Below are 27,159 nucleotides of genomic sequence, written 5' to 3'. Positions count from 1 at the left end.
TTCCTTTCCCTTTCTCTCCTCTTTCACTTTCCCTTCCCTTCCTCATCTCTCTTTTAGTTTTGATGGGGGGGGGGGGGGAGGGGCACGGTCATTTTGGTCCCCAACCCGCTCCACTTCTTTTCTCTCTTTTTGTTCCCTTTTAGCTCTCATCTTATCCTTTTCCTTCCTTCTCTCTTTTTTTAGCGGGGACGGGGGGGGGGGGGAAGCTAGGGTCTTCCCCCCCCCCCTCGATCCACAACTTGTTGGCGGGAAAATTGCAACTGATATCCCCCTTCTTTTTTTTTCTTCTTCCTATTTTGTCCTTACCTTTATCTCCTCTTTATCTTTTTTCTTTCCCTTTCCTTCCTTCTCTTTTATTTTTTTATTAGGGGGAAGGGGGGGAGGCAAGTCCTTGCCCCCCGATCTCCTTCTTCCCTCTTTTTTTTCCTTCTTCCTCTTCTTGTTTTCCCTTTCTCTCTTCTTTCCCTTCTTTTCCTTCTCTCTCTCTCCTTTTTTTTTTTTTTTTTTTTGCGGGGGGGGGGGGGCAAGGCACGCTCGCCCCCCCCCCCTGGATCCGCGCCTGCGCACACACACAGTGCAGTGAGAGGGAATATACATAATAAGACAGTACAGTTCGTAAGTACGGTTCCGAGAGTGGTTCCTGACCAAGCCGCTCTGCGGAATAAAATTAGACGATGTCACGCGTTAGTGGCACGGAAAAAATTATCGCCGTCGGCGATCACCGGTGACTAAGGGCAGCCGAGGTCTCTGGCTGGGTCATAAGCCTTCAGTTCATCGTGACTGTGCCAAGGACTAGTATGGTGGCCCTGAAGGGACATCGCGAATAGACTAAATCGTGAAAAATATGCGATAAAATTCACGATATCGTCAATTTTATCGCATATTTTTCACGAAGAAATTCACGAAATTGACAATATCGTGAACTTTATCGTGAACTTTTCACGATGAAATTGACGATATCGTGAATTTTATCGTGAAAAGTTCACGATATAAAGTTCACGATATCGTCAATTTTATCGTGTACTCTATCGTGTACTCTCTCGTGTACTCTCCTGACGGGCGCTTCGTAAACAAAACCAGCCCTAGCTGGGGGAGACAGAGAGAAGGAAAAAAGGGAAAGGGAAAGAGAAGATAAAAGGAAAGAAAAAATAAGAAGAAGAAAAGAGGGAAACGGGGGGGGGGGGCGAAGGGCTCTTGCCTCCTCCTCACTCCCCCCCCCCCCCCCCGCCAAAAAAATAAATAAGGAGAGAGAGAAGGGAAAGGGAAAGGGAAAGAAAATATAAAAGGAAAGAAAGAAGAGGAAGAAGGAAAGAGGGAAACGGGGGAAGGGCGAAAGGCTCTTACCTCCCCCCCTCCCCCCCCCGCCAAAAAAATAAATAAGAGAGAGAGAGAGAGAGAGAAGGGAAAGGGAAAGAAAGAAGAGGAATAAGAGGGAAACAGGGGAAGGGCGAAGGGCTCTTGCCTCCTCCCCCCCCCCCCCGCCAAAAATAAATAAGAGAGAGAAGGGAAAGGGAAAGAAAATATAAAAGGAAAGAAAGAAGAGGAATAAGAAGAAAAGAGGGAAACGGGGGAAGGGCGAAGGGCTCTTGCCTCCTCCCTCCCCACCCCCGCCAAAAAAAAAATAAGAGATAGAGAGAGAAGGGAAAGGGAAAGGGAAAGAGAAGATAAAAGGAAAGAAAGAAGAGGAAGAAGAAGAAGAAAAGAGGGAAACGGGGGCGAAGGGCTCTTGCACCCCCCCCCCCGCCCAAAAAATAAATAAGAGAGAGAGAGGGAGAGAGAGAAGGGAAAGGGAAAGAAAGAAGAGGAATAAGAGGGAAACAGGGGAAGGGCGAAGGGCTCTTGCCTCCTCCCCCCCCCCGCCAAAAATAAATAAGAGAGAGAAGGGAAAGGGAAAGAAAATATAAAAGGAAAGAAAGAAGAGGAATAAGAAGAAAAGAGGGAAACGGGGGAAGGGCGAAGGGCTCTTGCCTCCTCCCTCCCCACCCCCGCCAAAAAAAAAATAAGAGATAGAGAGAGAAGGGAAAGGGAAAGGGAAAGAGAAGATAAAAGGAAAGAAAGAAGAGGAAGAAGAAGAGGGAAAGAGGGAAACGGGGGCGAAGGGCTCTTGCACCCCCCCCCCCGCCCAAAAATAAATAAGAGAGAGAGAGAGAGAGAGAAGGGAAAGGGAAAGAGAATAAAAAAGGAAAGGAAGAAGAATAAGAAGAAAAGAGGGGCTCTTGCGGTCTTGCCTCCTCCCCCCCCCCCCTCCCGCGCCAACAAATAAATAGGAGAGAGAGAGAGAGATAGAGAGAAGGGAAAGGGAAAGGGAAAGAAAATATAAAAGGAAAGAAAGAAGAAGAAGACGGAAAGAGGGAAACGGGGGAAGGGCGAAAGGCTCTTACCTCCCCCTCCCCCCTCCCGCCATAAAGGGAAAGAGAAGGGAGAGGGAAAGAAAATATAAAAGGAAAGAAAGAAGAGGAAAAAGAATAAGAAAAGAGGGAAACAGGGGCGAAGGGCTCTTGCCTCCTTTCTTTTCTTTCTTTTCCTTTCTTTCCTATTCTCCCTCTTTTTTGTTTTTCTCTTTCTTTCTTCTCTTTCCCTTTCCTTCTCTTTCTCTCTCTCTTATTTATTTTTGGGCGGGGGCGGGGGACGAGGCAAAAGCCCTTTGCCCCCGTTTCCCTCTTTTCTTCTTCTTCCTCTTCTTTCTTTCCTTTTATCTTCTCTTTCCCTTTCCCTTTCCCTTCTCTCTCTCTCTCTGATTTATTTTTTGGCGGGGAGGGGGGGGGGGAGTGAGGAGGAGGCAAGAGCCCTTCGCCCCCCCCCCCGTTTCCCTCTTTTCTTCTTATTATTCTTTCTTTCCTTTTATCTTCTCTTTCCCTTTCCCTTTTTTCCTTCTCTCTGTCTCCCCCAGCTAGGGCTGGTTTTGTTTACGAAGCGCCCGTCAGGAGAGTACGCGATAGAGTACACGATAGAGTACACGATAAAATTGACGATATCGTGAACTTTATATCGTGAACTTTTCACGATAAAATTCACGATATCGTCAATTTCATCGTGAAAAGTTCACGATAAAGTTCACGATATCGTCAATTTCGTGAATTTCTTCGTGAAAAATATGCGATAAAATTGACGATATCGTGAATTTTATCGCATATTTTTCACGATTTAGTCTATTCGCGATGTCCCTTCAGGGCCACCATAGACTAGTGATGGTCTGATGGTAGAGCCGCTTCCCGGCAAGCGATAAATGGCAGGTTTAAATCCCGCTGTTTCCAAAAGTTTTGCTGACCTGTTTTTTTATTACATGATATCGAGCTCGTAATCTTTATTTACTTGATTTACAAATTAAAGTTATTCCCAGGAAGGTTGCATAAGAACCATACTAGATATTTCATCATTATGCTGATTCAGCATACAAAAATCAATATTTGCAGTTTGAGGGGAAGGATGATCTAATTATTTGCAGTTTGAGAGGAAGGATGATCTAATTCAGAATTAGATCATCCTTCCCCTCAAACTGCAAATATTGATTTTTGTATGCCCCTACGTCCAGCGCGCCAGCCTTAAAAAAAAACCCTCAAATAAGAATAAAGAAATCGAAATGCTTTGTCATGTTTCACTTTAATAGATAATGCACTATTGTTACATCACGGGACGATGCATCGATAATATAAGCTGCTTTGTAAGGTGAATAGAATAGGTGAAATGAATACTTTTCTGAGTATTTTGACCAAGAAGAGGGAGAATAGATTTATTCACTGAGGCTTAACTTGTTAACCCGTCTTAACTACATACATGCAGGCTATTACACTTTCTTTAAGAGATAGCTGTGTACATCGAGGAAAAAACAGGTAAGAGATAGATGTTTTAACCGTTATTTCTCTGTTTAGTTTCATCAATTCGCAGCCTGTGACGACAGTACTAGATTTGAGACATCGAATGATATTAAGCTAAACTGGGGTAGCTATAAGTATTGGAAGCGCATATAGACGATATTATTGTCATAATGTAATATTTAGCTAAATCACTTAAAAGGAAAAATCGTTGCGAAATATAATTATGGTAGCGCTAAACTCGGTATGCTTTGTATTATATTAAATGTAGAGGAATTTCGATAATATCGATGGATCCATAGCAACACACGGGGTTTAATGCTGGATGGTGTTAAAAGGTAAAGATCAGTTCTGGTCATGCGATTGCATTGTGAAAGAAACGTTGTGGAATCGATCAGAAAAGGTTGATCATCTAGCATATAAGTATTGGTGTATACTGCAAGGTTCTGGAATCATAAAAATCATAAGAAATTTGGCACAGTCTTGGTAAAGTTACAAGCACTGTAAACAGAAATATGTATTTGGGACTACGTGACACGTGCGTGACACGTGCGCGTAATCTATCCGGTCCAGATAGATATAATAATTTACCAAATATATCAATTAGTAGGCGGTTCCCGGCAAAATTTGTATCATCACGTATTAGTCAAAACATATTCTTTCACATGATTGGTAATAAGAGCTTCCTTTTCATTTTTTGAGAGGGGGGGGGGGTTCCAAAACTGGTCTTTACCTTTAAAGTCAGGCTGAGGCTATACTGCACTAAAATATACTTTGCATATAAATGACGTCACCATTTTCTTTTTGGTCTTTTCTAGAAAAAAGTTCAATAATGCCTGACACGCATTTAGAAGAGAGTGATGTATCAGGTGATGCCATGATGCCAGAAACAGAAGATGCAATGACGTCAGGTAAGCAATTCAAAGTTTATGACCTTTTTTTGGTTAACATGTATTTATAATATCTTTGGAAAATATTGTGATTTTTATTTGCATTAAGTTTACGCGATCTTTCTCGAATACATTGACGACGGATAGTCAACCTGTTCGAAACGTCGAGCCACTCCTACTACCCATCCTCTCTAACCGGCGCATTAGTTCTCCTCAGAAATATAAGCTCAAGAAAGATTACCAACAGTCCTTTACAGAACTACACATACTCTCAAGAAATAAAGATTACCGACAGTCCTTTTCAGGACTCCCCAATCCTCCCCGTCAGCCTACTGTATACATTGGCAAAATACATAATATAGACGAAAGACTTCATGCATGGCTGATTGTCAACGAAACGGAGTTAAGTCTTTTGTCAATTCTGCTTGTTGCTACGGCAGGCAGCCAGTGAAAATGAATTCGTTTGATAAAATTATGGAAATGCAAGCACTTCTTTAAACAAACAGAACTTTGTCATTCCTTGCTCATTTTTCCTGATTGAGGTGTCATATGAAAGGGCAGAAACTCAACTTTTTAGAAATGTGATTTTCTCTTTGAAATTCAGATACGGTCCGCCAAATGACTTTTTGGTTGCCTCTCTTCAATTCATTGGTATCACTCATGCGTAAAATATGCATCATATGAGTTGCATCAAATGAAAGAGGAGGATCTAAGCTTTCCAAATATGTGTCATATATTAATTTTAAATGTGACTAAGATATGATAAAACATCGATAATTCCCGGTTTCGTTTTTTCTGGGACGCACTGTATTAGAACAAAAAGTGCTACGTATATACATAACCCTCCAAATGCTAAAAACAGCACTCTAGTTTTTAGAGTGTACCTGTTTTCCTACCTAAATTAAAGTCATTGGGTGGTATTCCGGTAGCGCGTACTAAGTTAGCGCGTACTTAGTTAGTTCACACTTCTATGGAGTGCCTGTTGCAAACTAATTTACCCTGTACAGATTATTTTAATCCTTCAATGAAAAGTGTTCAAAAAATTAATTTTGCAATGAAATGGGAAGAAAAAGATAATATGAGTATGAACTGAATTTCAACAAAGTTTTTGGTAGATTATCTTTGTCATGAATATTGAAGGAGGAAGATGAAACCTAGCATTCCATAGAAGTGTGAACTAAAATTCTTGTTTAGTCTGGACTTAGTCCCGGCTTAACTTATGAGAATACCACCCATTGGGTGGTATTCTCGAAAGCGGACTACTTTTAGTCCTTTGTTTAATTCACCGACTAATTATGGAATGCCAAGTGTCCATATGAATATGTTTTTGAATAATTTAATCTGTCACTAAATTAAAATAAAATGTAATAACATAATAAATAAACAACAATATAACTATGATATAATTATGTTATCATGGTAATTTAGGGACATATATCAAATTATTAAAAAATATATTCATATGGACACTTGGCATTCCATACTTAGTCGGTGGATTAAACCATGGACTAAAGTTAGTCCGCTTTTGAGAATACCATCCATTGAAGTTATCAAATCCGGGTACTTTTGACATCCCAAATAAATGTGTTGAGTCATATGAAGCTTTATGTTGGATTTTGTATTTATATCATTATATAGATATATGATTTTCCGGGTCCCACCGATAAGCATTTAAGTTCTTTCCGTAAGGGAGACACATGTGTACCAAATTGTGCTGACAAGCATGCAAAGTAAACGAATAAGAAGAAGAAGTAAAAGAAAAACAATGAAGAAGAAGGAGAAGATTGAAAAGAAGGAGAAGAAGAACAAACAAATGACACAAGGAATTTTAGAAACTATATATTTTATATTTTTAACAAGCGTCATAGTTCGAATAATTATAAACAAGCGAAATTGAAAAGAAAGTCGTTCAACTTCCCTTACTACGTACCTGAATCTAACACCATATACCAATAGCATCGACTTCAATCGCTCTTACATAATTATTTGTTATATTCCCTGTCTTTCCAAAGATGGTGGGGTCGAAATGACAGCGGTTACCTTGACCCCAATGGACGAGACGATTACGACGACGACGACGACGACGACGACGAACCAGGTTGAGGCGACCAAGCAGGATGAGAACGTCGATCATAAAGAAAGTATTCAAATGGATGATAGTGGGAGAGATGGATTTAAATACAGGAAAAGCGTCCAGCTACTTATACCCATTAGACTCAAGCCTACGTGAGTTTTCTTTCTTCTATCTTTCCCCTTTTTCCCCTCCATTTTTTTAGTCGGGCAATATGTATTTTTTTCAGTCGTGTGTTTTCTATTGAATATGTTTTCGGCGCCATGAGCACTATCTGCATGGGTGGATTGTTGCACACTATACATTTCTGCTTCATTATTATTATTATTACAATCATCATTATTATTAAATTGTCTATTAGTAGTAGTGCTAATATATATGTTTGTTTTAAAAAAGAACGCAGGGTGATAATGGAGCCCCAAATCTGCTAGAACCATACTTCACCGACCTCACCGCATATAGTATTAAGGATTGATGTAGGAGGGGGCTCCCCCTCTCACCATGTAAACGATTTGAGATATACATTCCCTCGAGAGTCTTGTGATGCCGAAAATAATATTTTAACATGTATTAGAAACAAGGGGGAGGCATTCGTATTACACTTTCCGAGTGAGTCCAGTGCATCGTTCCAATCGTTCCCGTGTCCCTCATTAGGGCGCTTTAGCAACGCGACGGAAGGCAAAGAGGACGGGAGAATTCACTCAACCTAGATCAAAATGTATGCAGTTCGGATTATGTTTATTGAAATACTATTATTCTTATCAGGTGAATGAAATAAGTTGTATGGAGGCACTTCACAAAGACCTATGCATTAGATTCGGTTACATTACGGTGATACAACTCTTCCGTCGAGTTTAGTGAACGAAAGCTATTATTATTATTACGCTCATGAAAATCAACATGCGCAGATTGATTATTTTGCTCGGTTACCCTCATCTTTTCCTTCCGCCGTGTTTGCAAAAGCACTCTATATTTAGGTTACAAATGAGGAAAGGCCCGGTCACACAGCCCTCCACGGGCGTATCGCGGCCGAATCACGGCCCAAAATTTCTGCCCGTGAAGCAGACGCTGTTGGACGCTTTGAGGTCGCGATAAAGACGCGATACAGCCGTACTTTACCCGTCGTTACACGCGGTAAGAAATTCACACGCGGTTGGCCGCGCGAAAAAGTTTTGGGCTGCCCAAAAATTTAGACCGCGGGTAATCGCGGGCGGTACACGTGGTACACGTGGTACACACGCGGTAAAGACGCGGTACAGACGCGGAACGAACGTGCTAGGACGTGCTACGGCCGCGGTTAAGACGTGGTTACACGCGGAATTGGACGCGAAATTTTAGCGGGTAATCGCGGGTGGAGCACGGTCATAGCACGTTTGTTCCGCGTCTGTACCGCGTTGTTATCACGTGCATTAGCGTGCGTACCGCGTGTAAGCGTGGTAGGCCGCGGTACCGCCGCGCTTCACCCGCGATAAGGACGCGGAACAGTCGCCGGCGTCTGTTCCGCGGGCATACCACGGGTAAACCGCGGGTAAGCCAATTTTGCACATTTTCCACCACGGGCAACCGCGGGCAAAAAAAAAAAATCGCGAAATTTTACCCGCGATACATTACGACGTTTATACACCACCCCCTCAAGTTTTCGGCTTGACTGCACGCTCAAGCCGGTGCCAATGATATGAAAGAGATATTGTTCGAAAGAGATTGTCATCACGACAATAGGAGCGTCCTTTGAAATCAGAAGGAGGTCAAACTATATCAGGCCTTCATGATAAGGATATCGACTCTTTGAATTATTAGATAACCAACAGTTTCTGGCCTAGAAACTGGAGACAAGCGCTTGCGTAGCCGGGAAATGAACCGACAGAAAGCAACAAAAAAAAACGCTTAAAAAGATGCTGTCTACCAACTAAATAGTCAATTGCGAAAAGAAAATCTAAACTCGTTCGCTGATATGGAATGATCGAGACAGGAGAGAAAAACAATTCATTCCCTTTGGTATAGTGAAGTAGACTCTACAGCAGGGGTGACTTAACCTATTTTCCGTGTTATATAATACATGATTTGGTTGAGAACTCAAAGATGTCTTACTCTTTACGATTCTGTATGGCCAATTATCTCCACTTGATTCTTGGCGTAGTTTGTTCATTGTTGCTTGCATGAGATTGACAAAGCGTCTCTCGTATTTAGTACGTTAGGTTTTGAATGAATCGACAGACGTAACGAGATTTATTCAAGAAATCAATACACGAATTTTGTTTTTCCTGGATATAGGGATCCAGTTATATATAGAAGAAAGACAGAGGAGAGAGTGTGTGTGTGTGTGAGAGAGAGAGAGAGAGAGAGAACAGGAGGGAGAGGGTAAGAAAGAGAGAGAGAGATGGGATGAGAGAGAGAGAGAGAGAGAGAAAGAGAGGGAGGGATTGGGAAGAGAAGCAGTGGAAGAGTAGAGGTAGGGAGAGGAACAAACATAAATGGACAGAGAGGGAGATAAACGAATATCTTGGTACAAGCCCAGTGTAGTGATTTCAATCAATAATATCATTTATCAAGAGCAAATTGTATGACCCCCCCCCCCCCACTGTTATTTTGTTCCTACAAAAGCAACATTGCTGCTTCTTCAGTGTCGTTGTTTGACCATTACATTTTTCTATAAAAGTCTTGATTATGATGCCGACAATTTAGTTACAGATCTTATTGTGAGATAAGACTTATTTTTTAATATTCTAAAACAAAACCGCTTAAAGGATCAATATGGTCATAATATTACTAATACGAAGCTCTGTATTTGCAATGTTTTTAAAAACAAAACAAAAACAAAAACAGTTCCCAATTTCCATAACTACTTCCGACCCTGACAAGAACTAAGATGTAATAATAAATAATAATAGTGAACATTTATAATGCGCCTGTCTGTCAAAAATGACACTCCTGGCGCAGTTATGTGAATGTAGCAGGCTGTACGTACATAAAAAAACAACCGATATACTAATAATACTACTACCAAAACAAGAAAAATCCGTGAATTTGTGTCAAACACGCCGATTATCTTGGAAAACCAGGGAGTAGACTCGAGTCCAAAGTCTTCATTATATTTCGGGTATCAAGTGAAGTGTCTAAATATTGCCATCATCATGACAATATATACAAAGTTAAACTATGGAATATCATAACACTGAGATAACAATATATCAAACTTACATATAAATTGACATAATAATACATCACAAATATAACGAAAGTATACACCATAATATAAATTGAAAACGGTGTATAAGTAATAATTGACAATTGAATGCACCAGGCGCACAAGTAATAATAACACATGCTTAGGGGGGGGGGGGGGGGGGGGCTTGCATTTTGGTATGAGAGATGTGGTCTTTAAATATATAATGCATTATAAAGAGAGAGAAGATGTTTCTTGTGAAGTCTTTTGAATGAATTGTTAAATCGAACGGACTGTAAACCCGGTAACCCAAGTTTTGACTTTTAATTTGGGAATCTGCTAAATTCGAATAAACTTGTTATACGCACTGTATAGATGCGGTCAAATCTAAATCGTGCTGAGTATAGCTTCATGTAATCATCATTATTACTGTTGACGGTTAATGGATGTGTTAAAGGTATAGTAAGAGCAGTTTTGGACCGACCACTCTCAAAAAATGAAATGGAAGCTGTTATTACCAATCATGTGAAAGAATATGTTTTTTTTCTGTACTAATACATGATGATACAAAAAAAATGCCAAAAACCGCCTACTAATTGATATACAGTGTATTTGGTAAATATCCGGACTGGATATATATCGCGTAGTCACATATACTGTACATCTTTCTGTGTACTTGTAACTTTACCAAGACTGGGCCAAATTTCGTATCCAGAACCTTGCAGTACACACCAATACTTATATGCTAGATGATCAACCTGTTCTGATTGATTCCACAACGTTTCTTTCACAATGCAATCGCATGACTAGAACTGGTCTATACCTTTAAGTGGAGAAATTTATTGTGTATTTTTTCTATGCAGAAATGAACAATATTCACCGTTGGATCATTGTGGACTTCTTTCATTCGTATGGCTGTCATGGATGACGTCCTTGTTCTTCAAGGCTTATAAAAAGACGCTTGAGTATGCCGATCTTGGAACGATGTCGGAGTATGACAGAGGCGATTATAACGGAGATAGGTAAAGCATTCTATATCAACGACCCATGTAGAGAACGTTTTGCAAAATTCAAGTGGGCTCTGCTAACATTAAAATAAAATACATGAATTCCTTAGGTTCCAATGACCCAATTCTCCCACTCCTAACTTTTAAAAGGGGGATAAAGAAATATAACAGACAGACATTGAAAGGGAGATCTTTTTATTAGGACGGCAATGATGTTGATAATGAGGATGACGATGATGGGGATGGGGGCGGTGCTACCTTTACAACATTATCTTTAGCTTATCTAAATCATTTTGCTCACCATTTACGATTTACAAATTACCAGTGATTAAGTTTTGAGGACATCGGACGTACCGCAAAACGTACAACTCATCAGGTTTATTTTATAAGCATTCCGAGATCACTGTTTCTACTCTTTTTTACGGATATATTTTGTGTTCCGACCAAGACGTTCATGAATGGATGGGGGTACAATATTGCAGATTCAATGACATAATGCCTATTTCTAATTAATCAATTGAATTAAAGTTGTTGATTATTGTCAAGATAAAATGGGAAATTGAATCCAAACGTCATTGTCTAAACATGTACCTTTTCAAACCATAGTCAATTATTCTTTAAACTGTATCATACCGCCACCCCCCCCCCCATGATGTTTCTTAACCCAATCAATGATTGTACGCAGACTGGAGAGACTGTGGATGGAAGAAGTGGCTCTGAGTGGTAGTGAGGAGGAAGCTTCTATCGGGAGAGTAGCCATTCGATTTGTAAGGACCAGGCAGATCGTATCAGCTGCTGTGCTTGTCGTCGCGCTGATGGCGTCTTTCGTCACATCTGTAAGCAGTTAATATTCCTCCTTAGATCTCGCTCAAAAATATTTAATGTAGCAATTGTTTATATGTCTTGTAGGACATAAATAAATACGATTATAAATTATGAACGAAGTAAGGAACCTATTACCTCATTTGTTCACGGGCACTGTTTCATGATCCTTGTTATTAATTAAATGTTTTTATAACTTTCATAAGCAACTGGCATCCTTGCATTTGATTGAATGAGAATAAAATTGTAATAGAACTGTGGCATTTCTATTAATAAGATTTTTTTTTTATGAAACAGGGCCCTGAACAAACTGTATGAATTGAGGTTTATTTGTTGGTACTTTCATTCTTTATTCCTTTCTTTCTTCCTCCCCCTCCTCATTCTTCTTCTTTTTCCTCTTCTCATTTTTTTTCTTCTCCTTAACCTTATATTCTTCTCTTCCTCCTTTGTTTATTCTATGACTGAAGAGTTCCACCATTTGAAAATGTAATCCATTCTTTGTGAAGTCCGTCGGACGTGTCAAATACATTTTTTCCGCATCCAGAGTTTCCAGGGTAAGAGGACACTTTTTTTTGTTGGTCCCAACAAATCGCAACGACTCAGCCAACCGTTGAATAAGCAGGGGGGGGGGGGTAATTTCGTCCAAAATACATTTGTACGCATGCACATACAAAATATCAAAGGGGGGGGGGTTCAACCCCCCAACCCCCCTACCCCCTGCGTACGTGCCTGACCTTGGTTATTATTGTTCTTATCATCAAACATCTGGCGTCATCTGTACCAGGGAGGGGAAAGCTAACAAAATCACTGTGACTCCGATCGGGCCACCATTTCCTATATAACAAGTTGGGGGTGTGCATATGGACCGATGTTTCCCGAGATTCCCCCATGTAATCTATCATAATTATGTGTGTGTTTGTAGGCTGTCCTTGTACAGAGGTTACTGGAGTATACTGAGGAGGAGGAGGTCGACCTCTGGTCCGGCATCGTACTCGTTGTCTCTATCTTCATCCTCCAAATCGTTCGTATAACGGGCGACGTCTTCTCTCGCTCATTCAACTGTCGAACAGCCACACGTCTACGGAGCGGTATGCTGACTGTGGCGTTTCGCAAGCTAGCTAACCTTAGGAGTCTACAGCAGCACAGCGTCGGGGAGGTAGGAAATCTTGATTTTTCATATTATCAAATTCCAACTTTAAAGGTAACTGTCAACTTTGCAGAGATTCCAAACTTGTCTTTACAGTCATAGCCTCCCCCTTCCCCCCGTAATATTTATTTCTTCTCTCGACCAATCACGTTGCTCATAAAGTCTCCCATAGCTGAATGGTTTGGGAATCACAAATTTGCATCCCCCCCCCCCGTCGGATCTTAAAGAACTTATCCATGTTAAGCATTTCATTGATACCATCTGCATAACCTTAGGTCCAGCCCCCATACAGCGACCATTTCTCCCCCCCCCCCTCCCCAAAATATCGATCAAATGCAGGAAAGCGGTCATTCGTAGGCATACCACCAATATTTCAAGGATGCAGGTTACAGGTTTCAAACATGACTTCAAGACCCATATATTCGGACAATTCCTGCTTGTCATCATCCACTAGCCTTTCATATTTCCCATCTTTTGCCATTTTATTGAAGCGATTTTTGTTAGGTTGAAAAATCATTATTTTACCCGACTGATACGTAAGCAACTAATTAGTATCAATGACATGGCAGATGTAATAACCTTTCCCAAGGAACTTTCTAATTGAGGATTAACAAATCTATAGTACACCCTAGCGCGTCGAATCTGTGATCTACGAGTTATGAGACACTGAGCTATCATGTCTCCTGAAATGATATCATATTATCTTCACTCCTTTAATCTACCACTACCAGATTGTGAACATATGTGCCAACGACAGTCAACGTCTCTTCAACGTATGCGTGGTAGGAAACTTCCTGATCTCCTCCCCAGCCTTGCTTCTAGCAACCCTCATTACGACACAGTTCATAGTCGGAAGTGGGGCGTTGATCGGGACACTCGCAACATTCATCTTGTTCGTCCCTATGCAGGTGAGAGCGTCGGTGCTAGCCTTGGGCCAGAGCCATCGATAATACGCAGAGTTTGGCCTATTTAGTTTCAGTCGGTCACAAAGTGGCGCATGTGCGTTTGTTTTGTGCTTGCCGAACAAAGCAGTGTTCGCCATATTGTGCCCAAATCGAGCCGGATTGGCCAAACTCTCCTAGTGAATGACACTGCCTTGTGCAAAATAATTTTTTTGAAATCTTCTAATCGCACAAATAGTAAACTAAATATTACACCTGTAAGACTCCGCATAAAGTATATGCTACGATATATTACTTTACTCTCATAATTATTTTTCTTTTGTTAAGAATAAGACTGTGGAATAACGGTGTTGTCAAACTTTATTGATTTGCATTTGGACGTACTCGGACTCGAATACAGGCCAGACCCGCGTATCTTATATTTACTGAAAATCTTCTGCAACTCATAATAAGGGGTACATCACTTCCATCTTAGGTGTTGTAAGTCACTGCAGAGCAAACTAAAATGTATCTTAGAGTGAGCCGAAAGTCATTTATGAAGTTCACTCGGTAATTAGAATCCTTACACTCGGTATAATATGTGTGGTAGAAATCAGTACTCGCTCAATTAATTTTCTTTCTTGCTCTTCCTGTGTCATGTTCTGCATGACTCATAGGTCATGGCTGGAAAGACCATATCGAAGATAAGAATACAATGTATCGAGATCATCGATGTCCGTGTCCAGAAGATGCATGAGCTTGTGACTTACATAAAACTGATCAAGATGTATGCCTGGGAGCTACCATTCGCCAAGTCAATAAAAGGTATTTTCATCTTTTTGTCCTTCAGATTTCGATGCATGTCCCTCTCTTTTTGGAAAAAAGCATCAGCCATGCATACAATTATGCAAGCATCCCTCTGTTTCATCTTCAAAATTCATGGTGTGCTTCTGGTTAATTCATGGTTATCGTAGACGCTAATAAAAGCCAAACACAAAACAGAACAACATAATGCTCCCACTAAATTGAATCACAAAAGTATACTTACATGTATACTGTAGGGTGTGGAAATGGGGGTCTAATGAGAAAATATTATTTTCCACGAAACTGCATCAAAGAAGTAAGTGATAACACGAATGAGTGCAGCTAATAATGATAGAACATATTTTGTTTATTTAAGGACTGGCAAAATAGTTATCGTTGTATTTTCGCCGGTCTAACACTCTTCTACCCCCATATTATTACTTCTTACACAATCGTAAAGCTTTACGCCGCCAAGAAAAGTCGCATTTGGAAAAGGCGGGAATGTTGCAGAGTTTCAGTCTATCCAATGTTCCCATCATTCCAAGTCTTGCTTCAGTCCTATCCATCATCATCCACATCTATATGGGAAACTCACTCACTGCAGCTGAGGTAATACAACATTTGTTTAATTGAATTTGAATTTATTTATTTCACATGCTTGAATGTATTCACAAATCCATTAGTATATCAAAATGGAGGGTATTTTATATGGAAACAATATTATAAACATTGAAATAATTTAATTACGCGATCGACATTTTTTTAAACAAATTTGACAGTTTGAACAATATTATAGGTAAGACTATTTGTATGTGGCATGTGAAAAAGGGGCTTATTGAAAAGCGTGGCTTGTAATGGCAAGCCCCTCTGAAATGATCATCAATACATTAGGTATGAAGCTGTGTGATTTAGTGTTTGACAAAAGAAACGACAAGGACAGGCACATTATTAAGGGCAAATGAAAATAGATGAATAATTGTATAAAGACAGTGAACAATGAATATCCTATTGATGGGTGAGAGGTGCTGTAGTCCAGTAGATAAGTTACTGGACTGTGGATCTCAATGTCCGCGTTTCGAGTCCCTGGGGGCTAGGGAAGAAAAAGAAATTCTGCGTTGTTGGAAAACTGGCCTAGGAAATAAAATATCGCTATTTTACAGAAGACTTCTTTATAAATGATCGAATCAGTTGACGCAAAGGAAGGAGCCTTAACTCTTATCATGCCAAATGCCAAGCACCAAATCCCCCTGTGCCAGGTTGTTTTGGAGATAAGCTGACCAACGCGATGGTTCTATGAATAGCGCGTGCGAAACACACAGCATAGTCCATCATTAAAGCATGAACAATAACTGCTATTACGAATGCGTGCTTGCATGCACATGGCAGTTAATCAATAGTTAGCTCGCATGTACAAAGCACTATAACGGTATCGTGTATGCAGCCTCATGGCATCCTATGAGTTAATGTGCAATTTTCAATTCTAAATTCCTAAACTTTTAATCCTCCGATGTGAAACAATACCAAAATACTATTCCTTAGCAGTTTAAAAATAGATTCACGCATGATTCAAACACTTTGATGTTGTTTTTTTTTTCTTCAAAATGTTAATCACTACATTCGGGACTTAAGTTCTTTTTGTTAATCCTACTTCGAGCTTAACGAGTATGTCCGGGTTCGTATTCTTACAGGCGTTCACTCTCGTGTCACTTCTGAACGTTTGTAGAGCTGTTATTGGACCTGCTCCCTTTGCCGTCCGCATGCTGGCTGAATCTAACGTTGCACTGGATCGACTGAAGGTATGGGGGTAAGAGAGAGAGAGAGGGAGTGCATTATAAGTTTATCATTTAATACACAATGAGAATCACCATAAGCAGAGTTAGTTATGATTCTCAGAGTTATATTTTGATTAGCTGAAGACCAGCACACAGCTGGAGACCAACGGCATAAAATCTAACTGTGGTCCGACCTAGGATTAATATCTTCAACTGTTTTTGCTGATGCATGTTTCTACATACTAAATGTGTAAAATGTAAAATGCGTAAAATGTGTAACTCTAGCGTAGCGTAGGCCTTTCAGGTGAAGAAAAAACCCGATTGCTGGCTACTAATCTATAATACGTCAGCAGGTTGGGTATTTTTATTTCATCATTCATAATAACCATTATGAACCTCCATCAGGAAAAATATGTATATATCTATTTTCATGTCTAATGATATTGTAGTTTCTTCCAAATTTATTCGAAGAGTACGTTTTATATATAGGTAAGAGTACTGTGTCTCATTCAAATATTATAAAAACGTATGCGTTTAATTCCAGTCAATCATGATCATGGACAAAGCGAAAGCGAATGAGAAGCTTGAAGATAGTAGTGAGAACATGGTTGAAATCAGAGGAGGAGAGTTCGGATGGGATGACATCTCATACAACGAAGATGCGATCCAAGATGACATCACCATGGAAACTACGTCCGAAGATACGAACAAAAATGAAGTTATCGACACGAATGGTAGCGGTGACCCAGGTATGTTCGTATAATGTAAAGGATCTTCACCAGTCACTTGGATCACGTGGTTAATCCTATCGCTGCCATCTAGTAATTGTAAGATCAACATTAGGTTCAAGGTTTATTGATTTCCAAACTCGTCATTATTTAGAACAAAACGATATCATGCACGTTTTCTACGGAAAAAAAATGTATTTTTAAAGCCCTTTAATCATTGTTTACAGTAATATACATGTAATGTCCAATATGAAGTAATGTAAGTATTACAAATCATAGGCAAGTTTTTGAATGCCGAGGTGTTAACATCTATCATTCAACATAACGTTTAAAAAAAGCAGATGCTATAATCAGGCAGTCGTCACAAGTGGATTTACTCATATGACAGAATTAGAAAAAGATCATCTATTACACACAGAATTTAAACAAGACAGTTTTTTTTTAAGTTTTCATTTAAGTTGTTTTTACCGTAGATTGTCACGTTTCAGCCTTAAACTACCTAAAGAGTGTTTGCTCTAAACTGAAGACAGAAATGGCTTTAAACAGTTGATGTATTAATTTCTGCTGAAGGATTACAAATATCAGGAAATCAAAAATATTATTTTCTTACTCTCTCTCTCTCTCTTTCTCTCTCTCTCTCTCTCTAGAAGTGATGATAAAGAACGGATCACACAATGCTACCGATTCAAATGGAATTAAAGAACAGACATCTGACGTAAAACAACACGAGTGTAATAGTGTGACCGATGAATTCTCGAATAATATTGTATCAGTACTTTTCGATGTCAACTTTGACCTCCCAAATGTAAGTGCACGGTTCCTGGATCGATTCTTACCTGCCATTTGATCTATATCAATCTTCGCAATTCTCTTGTAACATAAAAACATTATGTAGAAGAAATATACGCAAAGGCGCCGGAAGTGGGGGGGGGGGACACATTTCCCCCCCCCCCTGGATGCTCATCTGACCGTAATTAATACCTAACACCCCTGAGCTTCCGAGGGCTCTGCCCCCTGGACCCCACAAAGGGCCCTAAGGCGGCCCCTGGATGCTTATCTGACCGTAGTTAAATATTAAAACCTCTGAGCTTTCGGGAGCTTTGCCCCCTGGACCACATCAATGGCCTTAAAGAGGGCCCTGGACTCTCATCTAACCGTAATTAAATACCCGAAACCCCTGAGCTTCCAGGGGCTCTGCACCCTGGACCCCACCAAGGGTCCTAAGGCGGCCTCTGGATGCTCATCTGACCGTAATTAATACCTAACACCCCTGAGCTTCCGGGGGCTCTGCCCCTGGACCCCACGAAGGGCCCTAAGGCGGCCCCTGGATGATCAGCTGACCGTAGTTAAATATTAAAACCTCTGAGCTTCCGGGGGCTTTGCCCCCTGGACCACACCAATGGCCTTAAAGAGGGCCCCTGGACGCTCATATAACCGTAAATAAATACCTAAAACCCTTGAGCTTCCGGGGGCTCTCCTCCCTGGACTCTCCGCCAATTAGTGACCTGTCAGTGTCAAAAATAAGGTATCTAAATATGCTTATCTGGCCGTAATTTAATGCCTAAAAACCCTAAACTTCCGAGGGGCTCAGGCCCTTGACCCCCTGCCGACGCTCAGACCCTGGACCCCAAGCCAATTTACGCTCTACCTGATCGTTAATACTCCACTTTGAAAAACGTTCCGCGGGGCCTGCATGTAACGTGTAAGAGTGGTGGTGATGCAGATTTTTCTTCTGCCCCCCTCCCCCTTCCAAACGTTTTTGCTCATTACGTCACTGCCCCTGGAAGGTGAGCCCCCCGGAATGTTTGCCCCCCCCCCCAATCCCAAACTGCTTCCGGCACGCCTGAATATACAGACATATCTGATTTAATTTTGAATATACTGAATGTTACTCAAGCATTATTACACATTTGCTTTTTGATCAGAGAGGCAGGCCCGTACGCATCAATGTACCTCATTTTCACGCTTTTGCTCTATTCACAGACTTACCTTGACCCTGAGGCTTTCCTAGGGAGGGGGGCGGGGGTGGTACTTTGCACAAGGCAACATTTCATGGTCATTTTTGTTGTTAGAAAAACTCTTTTTGGACTTCTGTCGACAAATTTGAATATCTGCACCGTTCCCTTAGTTGGCAAAGTTATAAATTGTGTAAATAGGGAAGCTTGGTATTATCATTTTACAAAACTGGTTTTTTTTTTTTTTTTTTTATAAAGTCCTTGCCCTAAAGTGCTCGCCTAAATGTCGAATACTTTAAAATAGAATATAGCCTACATTTCACAACTGGATGCAAATGGTAGAGTATTCCTATTTGCATATTAGTCGAATTATTTCTTACAACTGAGTATTTCGCATGGTTAAATGAATAATCAATTTATCTTTTTTTTATAAGAAATATGCTTTCAATTGCCCTTTATCATAATATAAAGAAATTCTATTGAATGCAGATATTTGATGTAGTTAATATAGATGTGTGTATGCTAATGGCAACCCCCGTCACAAGCCTCATGTTCTCAAGGTATTTCTCCTCCTCTTTACATTGTAATGATATATGTCATGCTATTTTCATTTTTGATTATTATTAATTATTGACGTTTATTGAATTAATCACCCATACATTTAAATGCACAATCGTGCTCAATCTTAGGGACATTTGGTTGGTGTATGCGGATCTGTCGGCAGCGGGAAGTCTTCGCTGGTCAATGCCATCTTAGGTCAGATGGAGAAGGTCAAAGGCACTTGCAAGGTCAGGGGAAAGTTCGCTTACGTTGCGCAGGAAGCCTGGATATTCAACGCCACAGTGCGAGAGAACATTCTCTTTGGAAAACCGATGGACGAGAAGCGTTATGCTATGGTCCTAGAGGCCTGTAGCCTCAAACAAGATCTGACGATCTTAACCAATGGAGATGAAACAGAGGTAATAAACTGGGCCTTTCTTACACAGGGTAGCCACGTCACCATCAGTGCTAGGTCCATATCTACATCTAGGTAGAGAAGGAAAACTTAAAGTAGAATAAACATCTGGATAACGTTGGAATGACTAAATGTAGTGAGAGAAAGAGAACCCAACATATACCTGTTTTCTTTTTTACATTTCATATTCATCTTTTAAATCACAAGACCCAAGAGACAAGATGTTGCACGAAAAATTAGATATTAGGAAAAGAAACATATCAAATGACAAAGTATTGTTTTGCTTTCTTCAATTAAACATGGCGGTAAAACATATTGGCTTGTCTCACACTGACAGCAACGTATCATGAAAATCAGATGGAAGACATGTGACAAACAAAGGAAATAAATTACTTGTGTAAAAATTTAGATTTTGTTCTCTCTTTTATGAAAATTTAACAAAATGTGCACATTTTCTGTACTACATTACACACTGTCGAAGATAACAATGGGAATTAAGTGCAGAAAAGACAATTACCTGCAATTTTATGTGCATGCACACGCGATTGTAGGGTGTATGGTATCTGTGTATGTGTTTGTTTAATGTGCGTGTGTGTGGTGGTGTGTGTGTGTGTGTGTGTTTGTGTTTGTATACGTGTGAGAGGTACGGTTCACGACTGCAGATGATAAGGCCAACAAAATTAACTGATGGTTCAAATCCATTCTTGATCTGATAAGCGCTTTGCTCTTGATAAAAACTGATTATTTTTTTTAGCTCAAACCAATTTCCGCGAGCTTTTAAAAAAAAACTTAGCCAGTGCTCTCTTAAGCGTAAAATATTGTCAATAGTTTTAGAGCCATCCGATCGATAGACCCTTACCAAATATTTCTTAAGAAATAGATCATGCAGATATCGTGAAAGTATAATTGTGGAGGATATATTCAAAGTGTTCACTTGTTATACTTACATGTATGTCATTATCCTTTCCTTAGATCGCTGAGCGAGGAATCAATTTGAGTGGTGGTCAGAAGCAAAGGGTCAGTCTTGCGCGTGCTGTGTATGCTGATCATGATGTGTATTTCCTAGATGATCCGTTGAGTGCAGTAGACGCACACGTTGGAGAACACATCTTCACGAGGTGCATCAATGGAATCTTAAACGAGAAAACCATTCTTTTCGTCACACACCAGCTTCAGGTAAAGATTTTTAGTTTTTCATACGATCTTTCGTTTCAGAGAGCTTGCTGGTTCTAATCAACTCGAAATATTTCATTATGCAAGGGATGGGTTTTTTCGACCAGCAAAATAGTAATCATCATTTAGAGTCATCACATTAATTTTCCTAATATCTGGCAAAACGTCGATGGCCGCTGCCAGGTTCCTCTCATTCCATCTGTCATTCAGCATGTCACACCTCAGTAGATGGTCTATGGTCTGAGGGCCGTCACCCAGCATGTCACAGCCTGTTAGTTTTGACAGCCTCGATGTGTCAGCCTTGCTGGGAAGACTTCAGAAACTAAAGGGTGAAATGACAGCACTGAAGAAATCTGTTATGTGACAGGCAAAAGTTACTGAGGATATTCAACTAGTTACATCCGAGATGGATTCACGTGTGTCGGCTATCTCTACGGTGCAAGAAGCTCCTAGTTCCACGACCACCATGTCTGCTGTACCAGTACCACAAGAAGTCCGGAGTGAGGATCTTTGGAGCCAGGTGGTACGTCGGGGTTGGAAGCGTAAAACCCCTTACATTGAACCCAACTCCAGCCAGGCACCAAATAACCACAGGAAAGGCCACAGCCCCAAAAGAAGCCGGGTATAGTGGGGACAGCCACTGTAGGGAAAAATTTAAGCTGTTAAGACTAAGAAGGTCAATGTCTCTGCTACTCGGTTCGACCCTGATCTGGATTCTACCATGCTACAGGAGTACCTAACAGAAAGGCTGAATGACTCGGGTAAGTGTCGCAAGATAATAAAGGAGAATGCTCGTTTCTCATCGTTCCAGGTTACCGCTTTATGCAATGACGTCAATGAGATGTATGCACCTGACATCTGGCCAGATGGTATTTTTGTTAGGAGGTTCTATGAGCCTCGGAAGCAGGGGTCTGTGACACTTTTATAGTCTTCTGGACCTGTGAGCAGTAGTCATTCAATACTCGAAGAGAAGAGCCAGAGAGAGCCCTAGCTTGGATTATGCTACCCTTTTTAAATTAAGTTCAATTGTGTTAGTTATAATTGTCGTGGGCTGCGTCTTGGGCAGAGCAATGCAGAGAAATCTCGTCGTCTTGTCATTGAAAAACTATTTCAGGATGAGGTAGACATCATCTGTCTTCAAGAAACTTGGTTAGCTAAGCAAGATTTAAATGAAATTAACTCTTTACATTCATTATACATGGTATTGGTGAATCTACTACAGATCTCAGAAATGGTCTGGTTCGGGGTCGTATACCTGGTGGGGTGGCTATACTCTGGCACACTAGATATGAACACTTAATTAGTGAAGTTAGATTAAATGTTGATTGGGCTGTAGCGATTGAATTCAAAACTGATGATAAGAAATTTGTCATCATTAATATATACACTCCTTATGAGCGTCCTGAACATGAAAGTGATTATCTTGAGAAAAAAGCTTTTATTGCGGCGGTTATTTCTGAGCTAGACAGTACACTACCAGTGTTTATGTGGTAGGTGATTGGAACGCAGACATATCTGACAATAGTTCCTTATTTGGAAATCATTTGAAACAATTTTGTTGTGATAATAATTTTGTGTTACCAACTTTGCATTATTTACCTGCAGATAGTTAAACTTATGTAATAGTGAAGCATGGCATACCACGTCATGGTTGGACCATTGTATATGTACAGCAGATGCTAATGCCTCCAGAGAAGATGGAAATTATGTATAGATTTGCTACAACCGAGCATATTCCTACCGGTGGTGGCGCTGCAAGAAGACGCCTATAACCTATAACCTGGGAAGTAGGCCAATTTATTACGAATATTGCATTTAAATATGATTTCGTCTGAGAACTCTATGTGTATTCTACGTTATACATCACAAGGACTCCTTTCGTGTGAGTAATTTGCAGATCTTGACATTATAAACTGAGCGAAATGAATTTGTTATCCTATCTCTGTCTGTGTGTTCTTGTCGAAAGCTTATTAATAGAAGGCTCATTACACATGTTTTTCACCTCATCTTTCTTGATATATTCCTCTTACTTACCCTTCTTTTCTTTTCCTTTCATTCTTTTCTCACCTTCTGTTGATTCTTGCTCCTTGCTCCTATTCCTCATTCATCTCTTCTTTCTTTCCATACTCACTGAATTTTGATATTATAGTATTAATGACTGCTTTGAGAGAAATAGTTGTTTTTATACGCTCAAGGGAAGGTTAGAATTGTGCTATTACCCGAGGCGTGCCGAGGGCAATAGCCCAATTCGAGAGCGTATAAAAACAACTATTTTCGAATATTAAAGCAGTCATTAATACTTTTATATGCCGAAAAAAAATTTAAAAAAATAAAAAATAAAAAAACTTTTGTCGAAGATGGGATTCGATCTCTTGCGTACAGAAGGTGATGTAACTAAAATCACCGCTATAAACCGTTCGGCTATCGCGCTCTGTTACCATACATTTTTTTCTTATATATACATTAAAATGGATTGAAAACGGCTTTGCGTGGTGGATGCTTCGCGGCTGCTCCATTAAACAGGCCCTTCTTTTACTTTTGCAATGCATATTGGCACAAATTTAGATCAAGATCTATCGGCAGATGTTTTTTTTTCTGTTTTTGGAAGTTTATTTTCGTCTTCATGTCAACAATGCAAGATAAAATTGTCGGTAAGATCGATCGAGATTCAATTGTATTGAAATTACCGACCAATTCTTCGCACACGTACGGTATCCTCGATCGCTCAGACCATTTTTTAACATGTAAACCTATGGGGTAACCATGGAGACTGAACTATTTTCCCAATAACCATGGTTACTGGGATTATAGAACTGTTTTAACCATGGTTACTGGGAATTTTACAGAAATAGTTGAAGTTTATGAATGCAATTTCGACCAATCAGATGGCTGGATTTCTTAAGTGAGGTATATAAAGAGTTTTAATATGGTAATTTATATATATATATTATGTCATAGTCCTAAGACTATTGTACTTTTAACTTGTAAATACTTGTACTTTTCAATTGTATTCCAATGGCAATTCAGTTGTAAGACTGCGACGATGGAATTTATTCAATAAAACCTTTCTATATATATATATATATATAATTTGTCAATTGATGTTGACAATTTGCCTGGGCAACGTGATCCAGGCATGGCTAACACTGTACATAAAGGCAGGCTAGATTGTACTAAGATTGATATAAATCGTAGGAATAATTATTGCTGTGATACTGATTTATTTCTTAAGGGAATTAATGTACATGCGCACGATGCTTTGTTATGTCTAGATTCCAGTTGTGTGAACAATGACCATGCTAATTAGGTATGTAATACATATGATGATATTGTGAAATGCTTATGTGATGCTAGTGAATCTCTATATCACTGTAAAAACAAGGTTCAAAATACTAGGCCTGGCTGGAATGAGCATGTGTTAGAGTTCCACTCTGCTGCTCGTGAGGCTCATCTACTCTGGGTTGAAGCTGGCAAAAACAGACAGGGACGGTTATTTGAGCTAAAAAAAAAGAGGGCCAATGCACGATTCAAGTATGCTCTCCGTTTTATAAAGAATAATGAGAAAGTCATGCGGGCGGACTCTGTTGCTCGTAAATTGCAGTGTAAAAGTTATAATGAATTTTGGAAAGAAACTTGTACATGGATGGTCTATCCGACAATTTGAATGCTTGTAAAAAAAAAAAGGCTGTGTAGTTGGCAGTATAGTATTCAATCATTTAATGTATGTAGATGACCTCGTTATTATTAGCCCGTCAACTGCTGGGTTGCAGAGTTTGCTCAAGATTTGTCCTGATTATGGATATGATAATGATGTCAAATATAATGCAAAAAGAGTCATGTTATGATAATTAGATGTAAGGAACACCGTAGATTGGTATTCCCAGATTTCATTTATGTGGAGCTAAACTCAATGTGTGTACAGAGGTCATGTATCATGTCATTTCTTAATACTGAGGACCTTTGTGATGATAAAGATATTAGTCGACATTGTCGTAAATTGTATGCTCAAGGTAATATGTTCGTTAGGAAATTTCATATGTGTTCTCCGGATGTGAAGGTGGCATTATTTAGGGCATACTGTACACCTTTGTACTTTTAAGAAGAGCAGTTTGTAAAGGCTTACTGTGGCCTATAATGATGCCATGAGAATGCTTCTTAGGGTACCTAGATACTTTAGTGCTAGTCATGTGTTTGCTGAGTTGAATGTTCCAGTCTGTTTGGCTGTTTAACGAAATCTCATGTATAAGTTCATCCAGAGAGTATGGTATTGTAAAGGTATTAGTGAACCCCACGTATAGTAGTCTTAGGTACTCATCGGGCCTCTGGAAATTCTAGCTTAATAGCCTGCTGACACATCGGAATTGATCATATTTTGCATGATGTTACCAGGACTATGCAGCCTCTCATGGTTGTAGTATAGTCCTTGTTGCTTGTTTTAATATCTAGTTGTCTATTATTATTATATTATTCTAATTAGGTGAGCAGAGATTGTTACAATTAAGTTACAACTATATTTTGGTATAAATATATTTATTTCAATCTTGCAGTTACAGGTACAGCTTAGAGTTAGATTGCTATAGGCCTTCTGTTATCAATTATACAGATACAGGTTACATGTTACAGATACATTGTATATACGTAGTATAGTTTAATTTGTTATACTCTTTAGTATTTGTACGATTTGTTGTTATTATACTCATCATGTTCATACTCAGCTCTTTTCCCTATATATATGTAACATATGTTTTATGGACCTCTGACTTGTGCAGCTGAGTCTGAAATAAAGTTCTGAATTGAATTGAAATGAAAGGTCAACGGTCTGAGGGCCGTCATTTAGCATATCACAGCTCAGTAGATGGTCTGAGGGCCCTGCACTCTGTAGTATGTTTTAGAGTCGAGATATCCCCTCCTGTGTATGTTTGCATCACTTCTTCCAAAACCATTACGCAGTCTGTTGAGGCTGCGACATGTGACCCATGGCAGTTCATATCCAGCTGCTAATTCTTCCTGGAATTCTATTCATTGAAAAATCACCCACCAAAAATAAAGTCGCGTATCATACACATCATTGGCTGTAACTGCCCAAGCTCCATGTATATGTGCTCATTCTACCGAAATCCTGACGGTTGACAAATGCCTTTCCACTTTGAATAAACAGTATCGAATTTAAGCCACTCAAGGTTTGAAATTTGCCAACCTTTATTAGGCCACACGTATATGTAATATTACTAGTAGATAGAAGTGGCTTAAATTCTACTTAACGAAAACAAATAACTGCTCAGTGATCCTAATAATTGTATTCCTTCTTGCAGTACTTACAAGACTGTGACTCTGTAGCAGTGATGATGAATGGCCGGATCAAGGAACAAGGAAGTCACAGTGAACTCATGTCAGAGAAAGGAGAATATGCTCGACTTATCACCACACACTGCACGCAAACTCGAAGATATACAAGAAGGTGAAGAAGAAGACGATGAAATTACTTCCCCCAGAACCAGGAAACAAGCAGTTTTCATAAGGTATATAATAGATGCAATCCTTAACTCGGTTCTTCTTGTAATTGGGAAATTGACAAGTATTTTATTTCACACTAATACATCAAACTATACATTGATATGTTTTATATTAAAACGAAGAAAATGAAGATAATGCTGGTATGCTGAAGTGCTGGAGTGCACTTTTTGGTAAAATGGCAGAATCTATAATTGAGATACCTCAGTCTAGATATGGGATAATATATATTGTCAGTTGCAAAAGGTATGAAAAGTATTGGGACATTTTGACAATTGGATGGATAGTAAATCGTTAAAATTTGATATATTTGGATGCCCTTGTGGGTGTTTTATAAGCACTACAAAAGTTAGCCCCTAAAACACTTATGCTTTTGAGAAATTGAATAATCAAACATTTACCGGTGCTCCAGGTCAAATTGTGAATATTCTAAATATTTTCTAATGCCATTCCATGGTAGCTACGATC

At 39.7% G+C, this 27,159-nt stretch overlaps 1 protein-coding gene across 1 annotated transcript in view; it reads left to right on the top strand.

Annotated features, from left to right (window-relative positions):
- Positions 1 to 3,622: 3,622 nt before the first annotated feature.
- Positions 3,623 to 27,159, top strand: part of LOC591705 (multidrug resistance-associated protein 5) — a 49,182-nt gene continuing 25,645 nt past the window's right edge. Inside the window, exons 1-15 of the mRNA XM_030982542.1 lie at positions 3,623 to 3,830; positions 4,631 to 4,723; positions 6,715 to 6,928; positions 10,800 to 10,958; positions 11,629 to 11,779; positions 12,688 to 12,921; positions 13,644 to 13,820; positions 14,471 to 14,618; positions 15,058 to 15,206; positions 16,286 to 16,393; positions 16,914 to 17,118; positions 17,745 to 17,902; positions 19,742 to 20,011; positions 20,980 to 21,183; positions 26,493 to 26,640. Of these exons, the coding sequence (XP_030838402.1) occupies positions 4,645 to 4,723; positions 6,715 to 6,928; positions 10,800 to 10,958; positions 11,629 to 11,779; positions 12,688 to 12,921; positions 13,644 to 13,820; positions 14,471 to 14,618; positions 15,058 to 15,206; positions 16,286 to 16,393; positions 16,914 to 17,118; positions 17,745 to 17,902; positions 19,742 to 20,011; positions 20,980 to 21,183; positions 26,493 to 26,640 (2,404 nt within the window). The 5' untranslated portion in view covers positions 3,623 to 3,830; positions 4,631 to 4,644. The remainder of the gene's footprint in view (positions 3,831 to 4,630; positions 4,724 to 6,714; positions 6,929 to 10,799; positions 10,959 to 11,628; positions 11,780 to 12,687; positions 12,922 to 13,643; positions 13,821 to 14,470; positions 14,619 to 15,057; positions 15,207 to 16,285; positions 16,394 to 16,913; positions 17,119 to 17,744; positions 17,903 to 19,741; positions 20,012 to 20,979; positions 21,184 to 26,492; positions 26,641 to 27,159) is intronic.

The sequence above is a fragment of the Strongylocentrotus purpuratus genome, unplaced genomic scaffold (genome assembly GCF_000002235.5).
Source record: "Strongylocentrotus purpuratus isolate Spur 01 unplaced genomic scaffold, Spur_5.0 spur5_scaffold_12, whole genome shotgun sequence".
NCBI classification, from domain to species: domain Eukaryota; kingdom Metazoa; phylum Echinodermata; class Echinoidea; order Camarodonta; family Strongylocentrotidae; genus Strongylocentrotus; species Strongylocentrotus purpuratus.
Note: the sequence above shows the minus strand (reverse complement) of the source record. Positions and strands in the feature narration are given on the sequence as shown.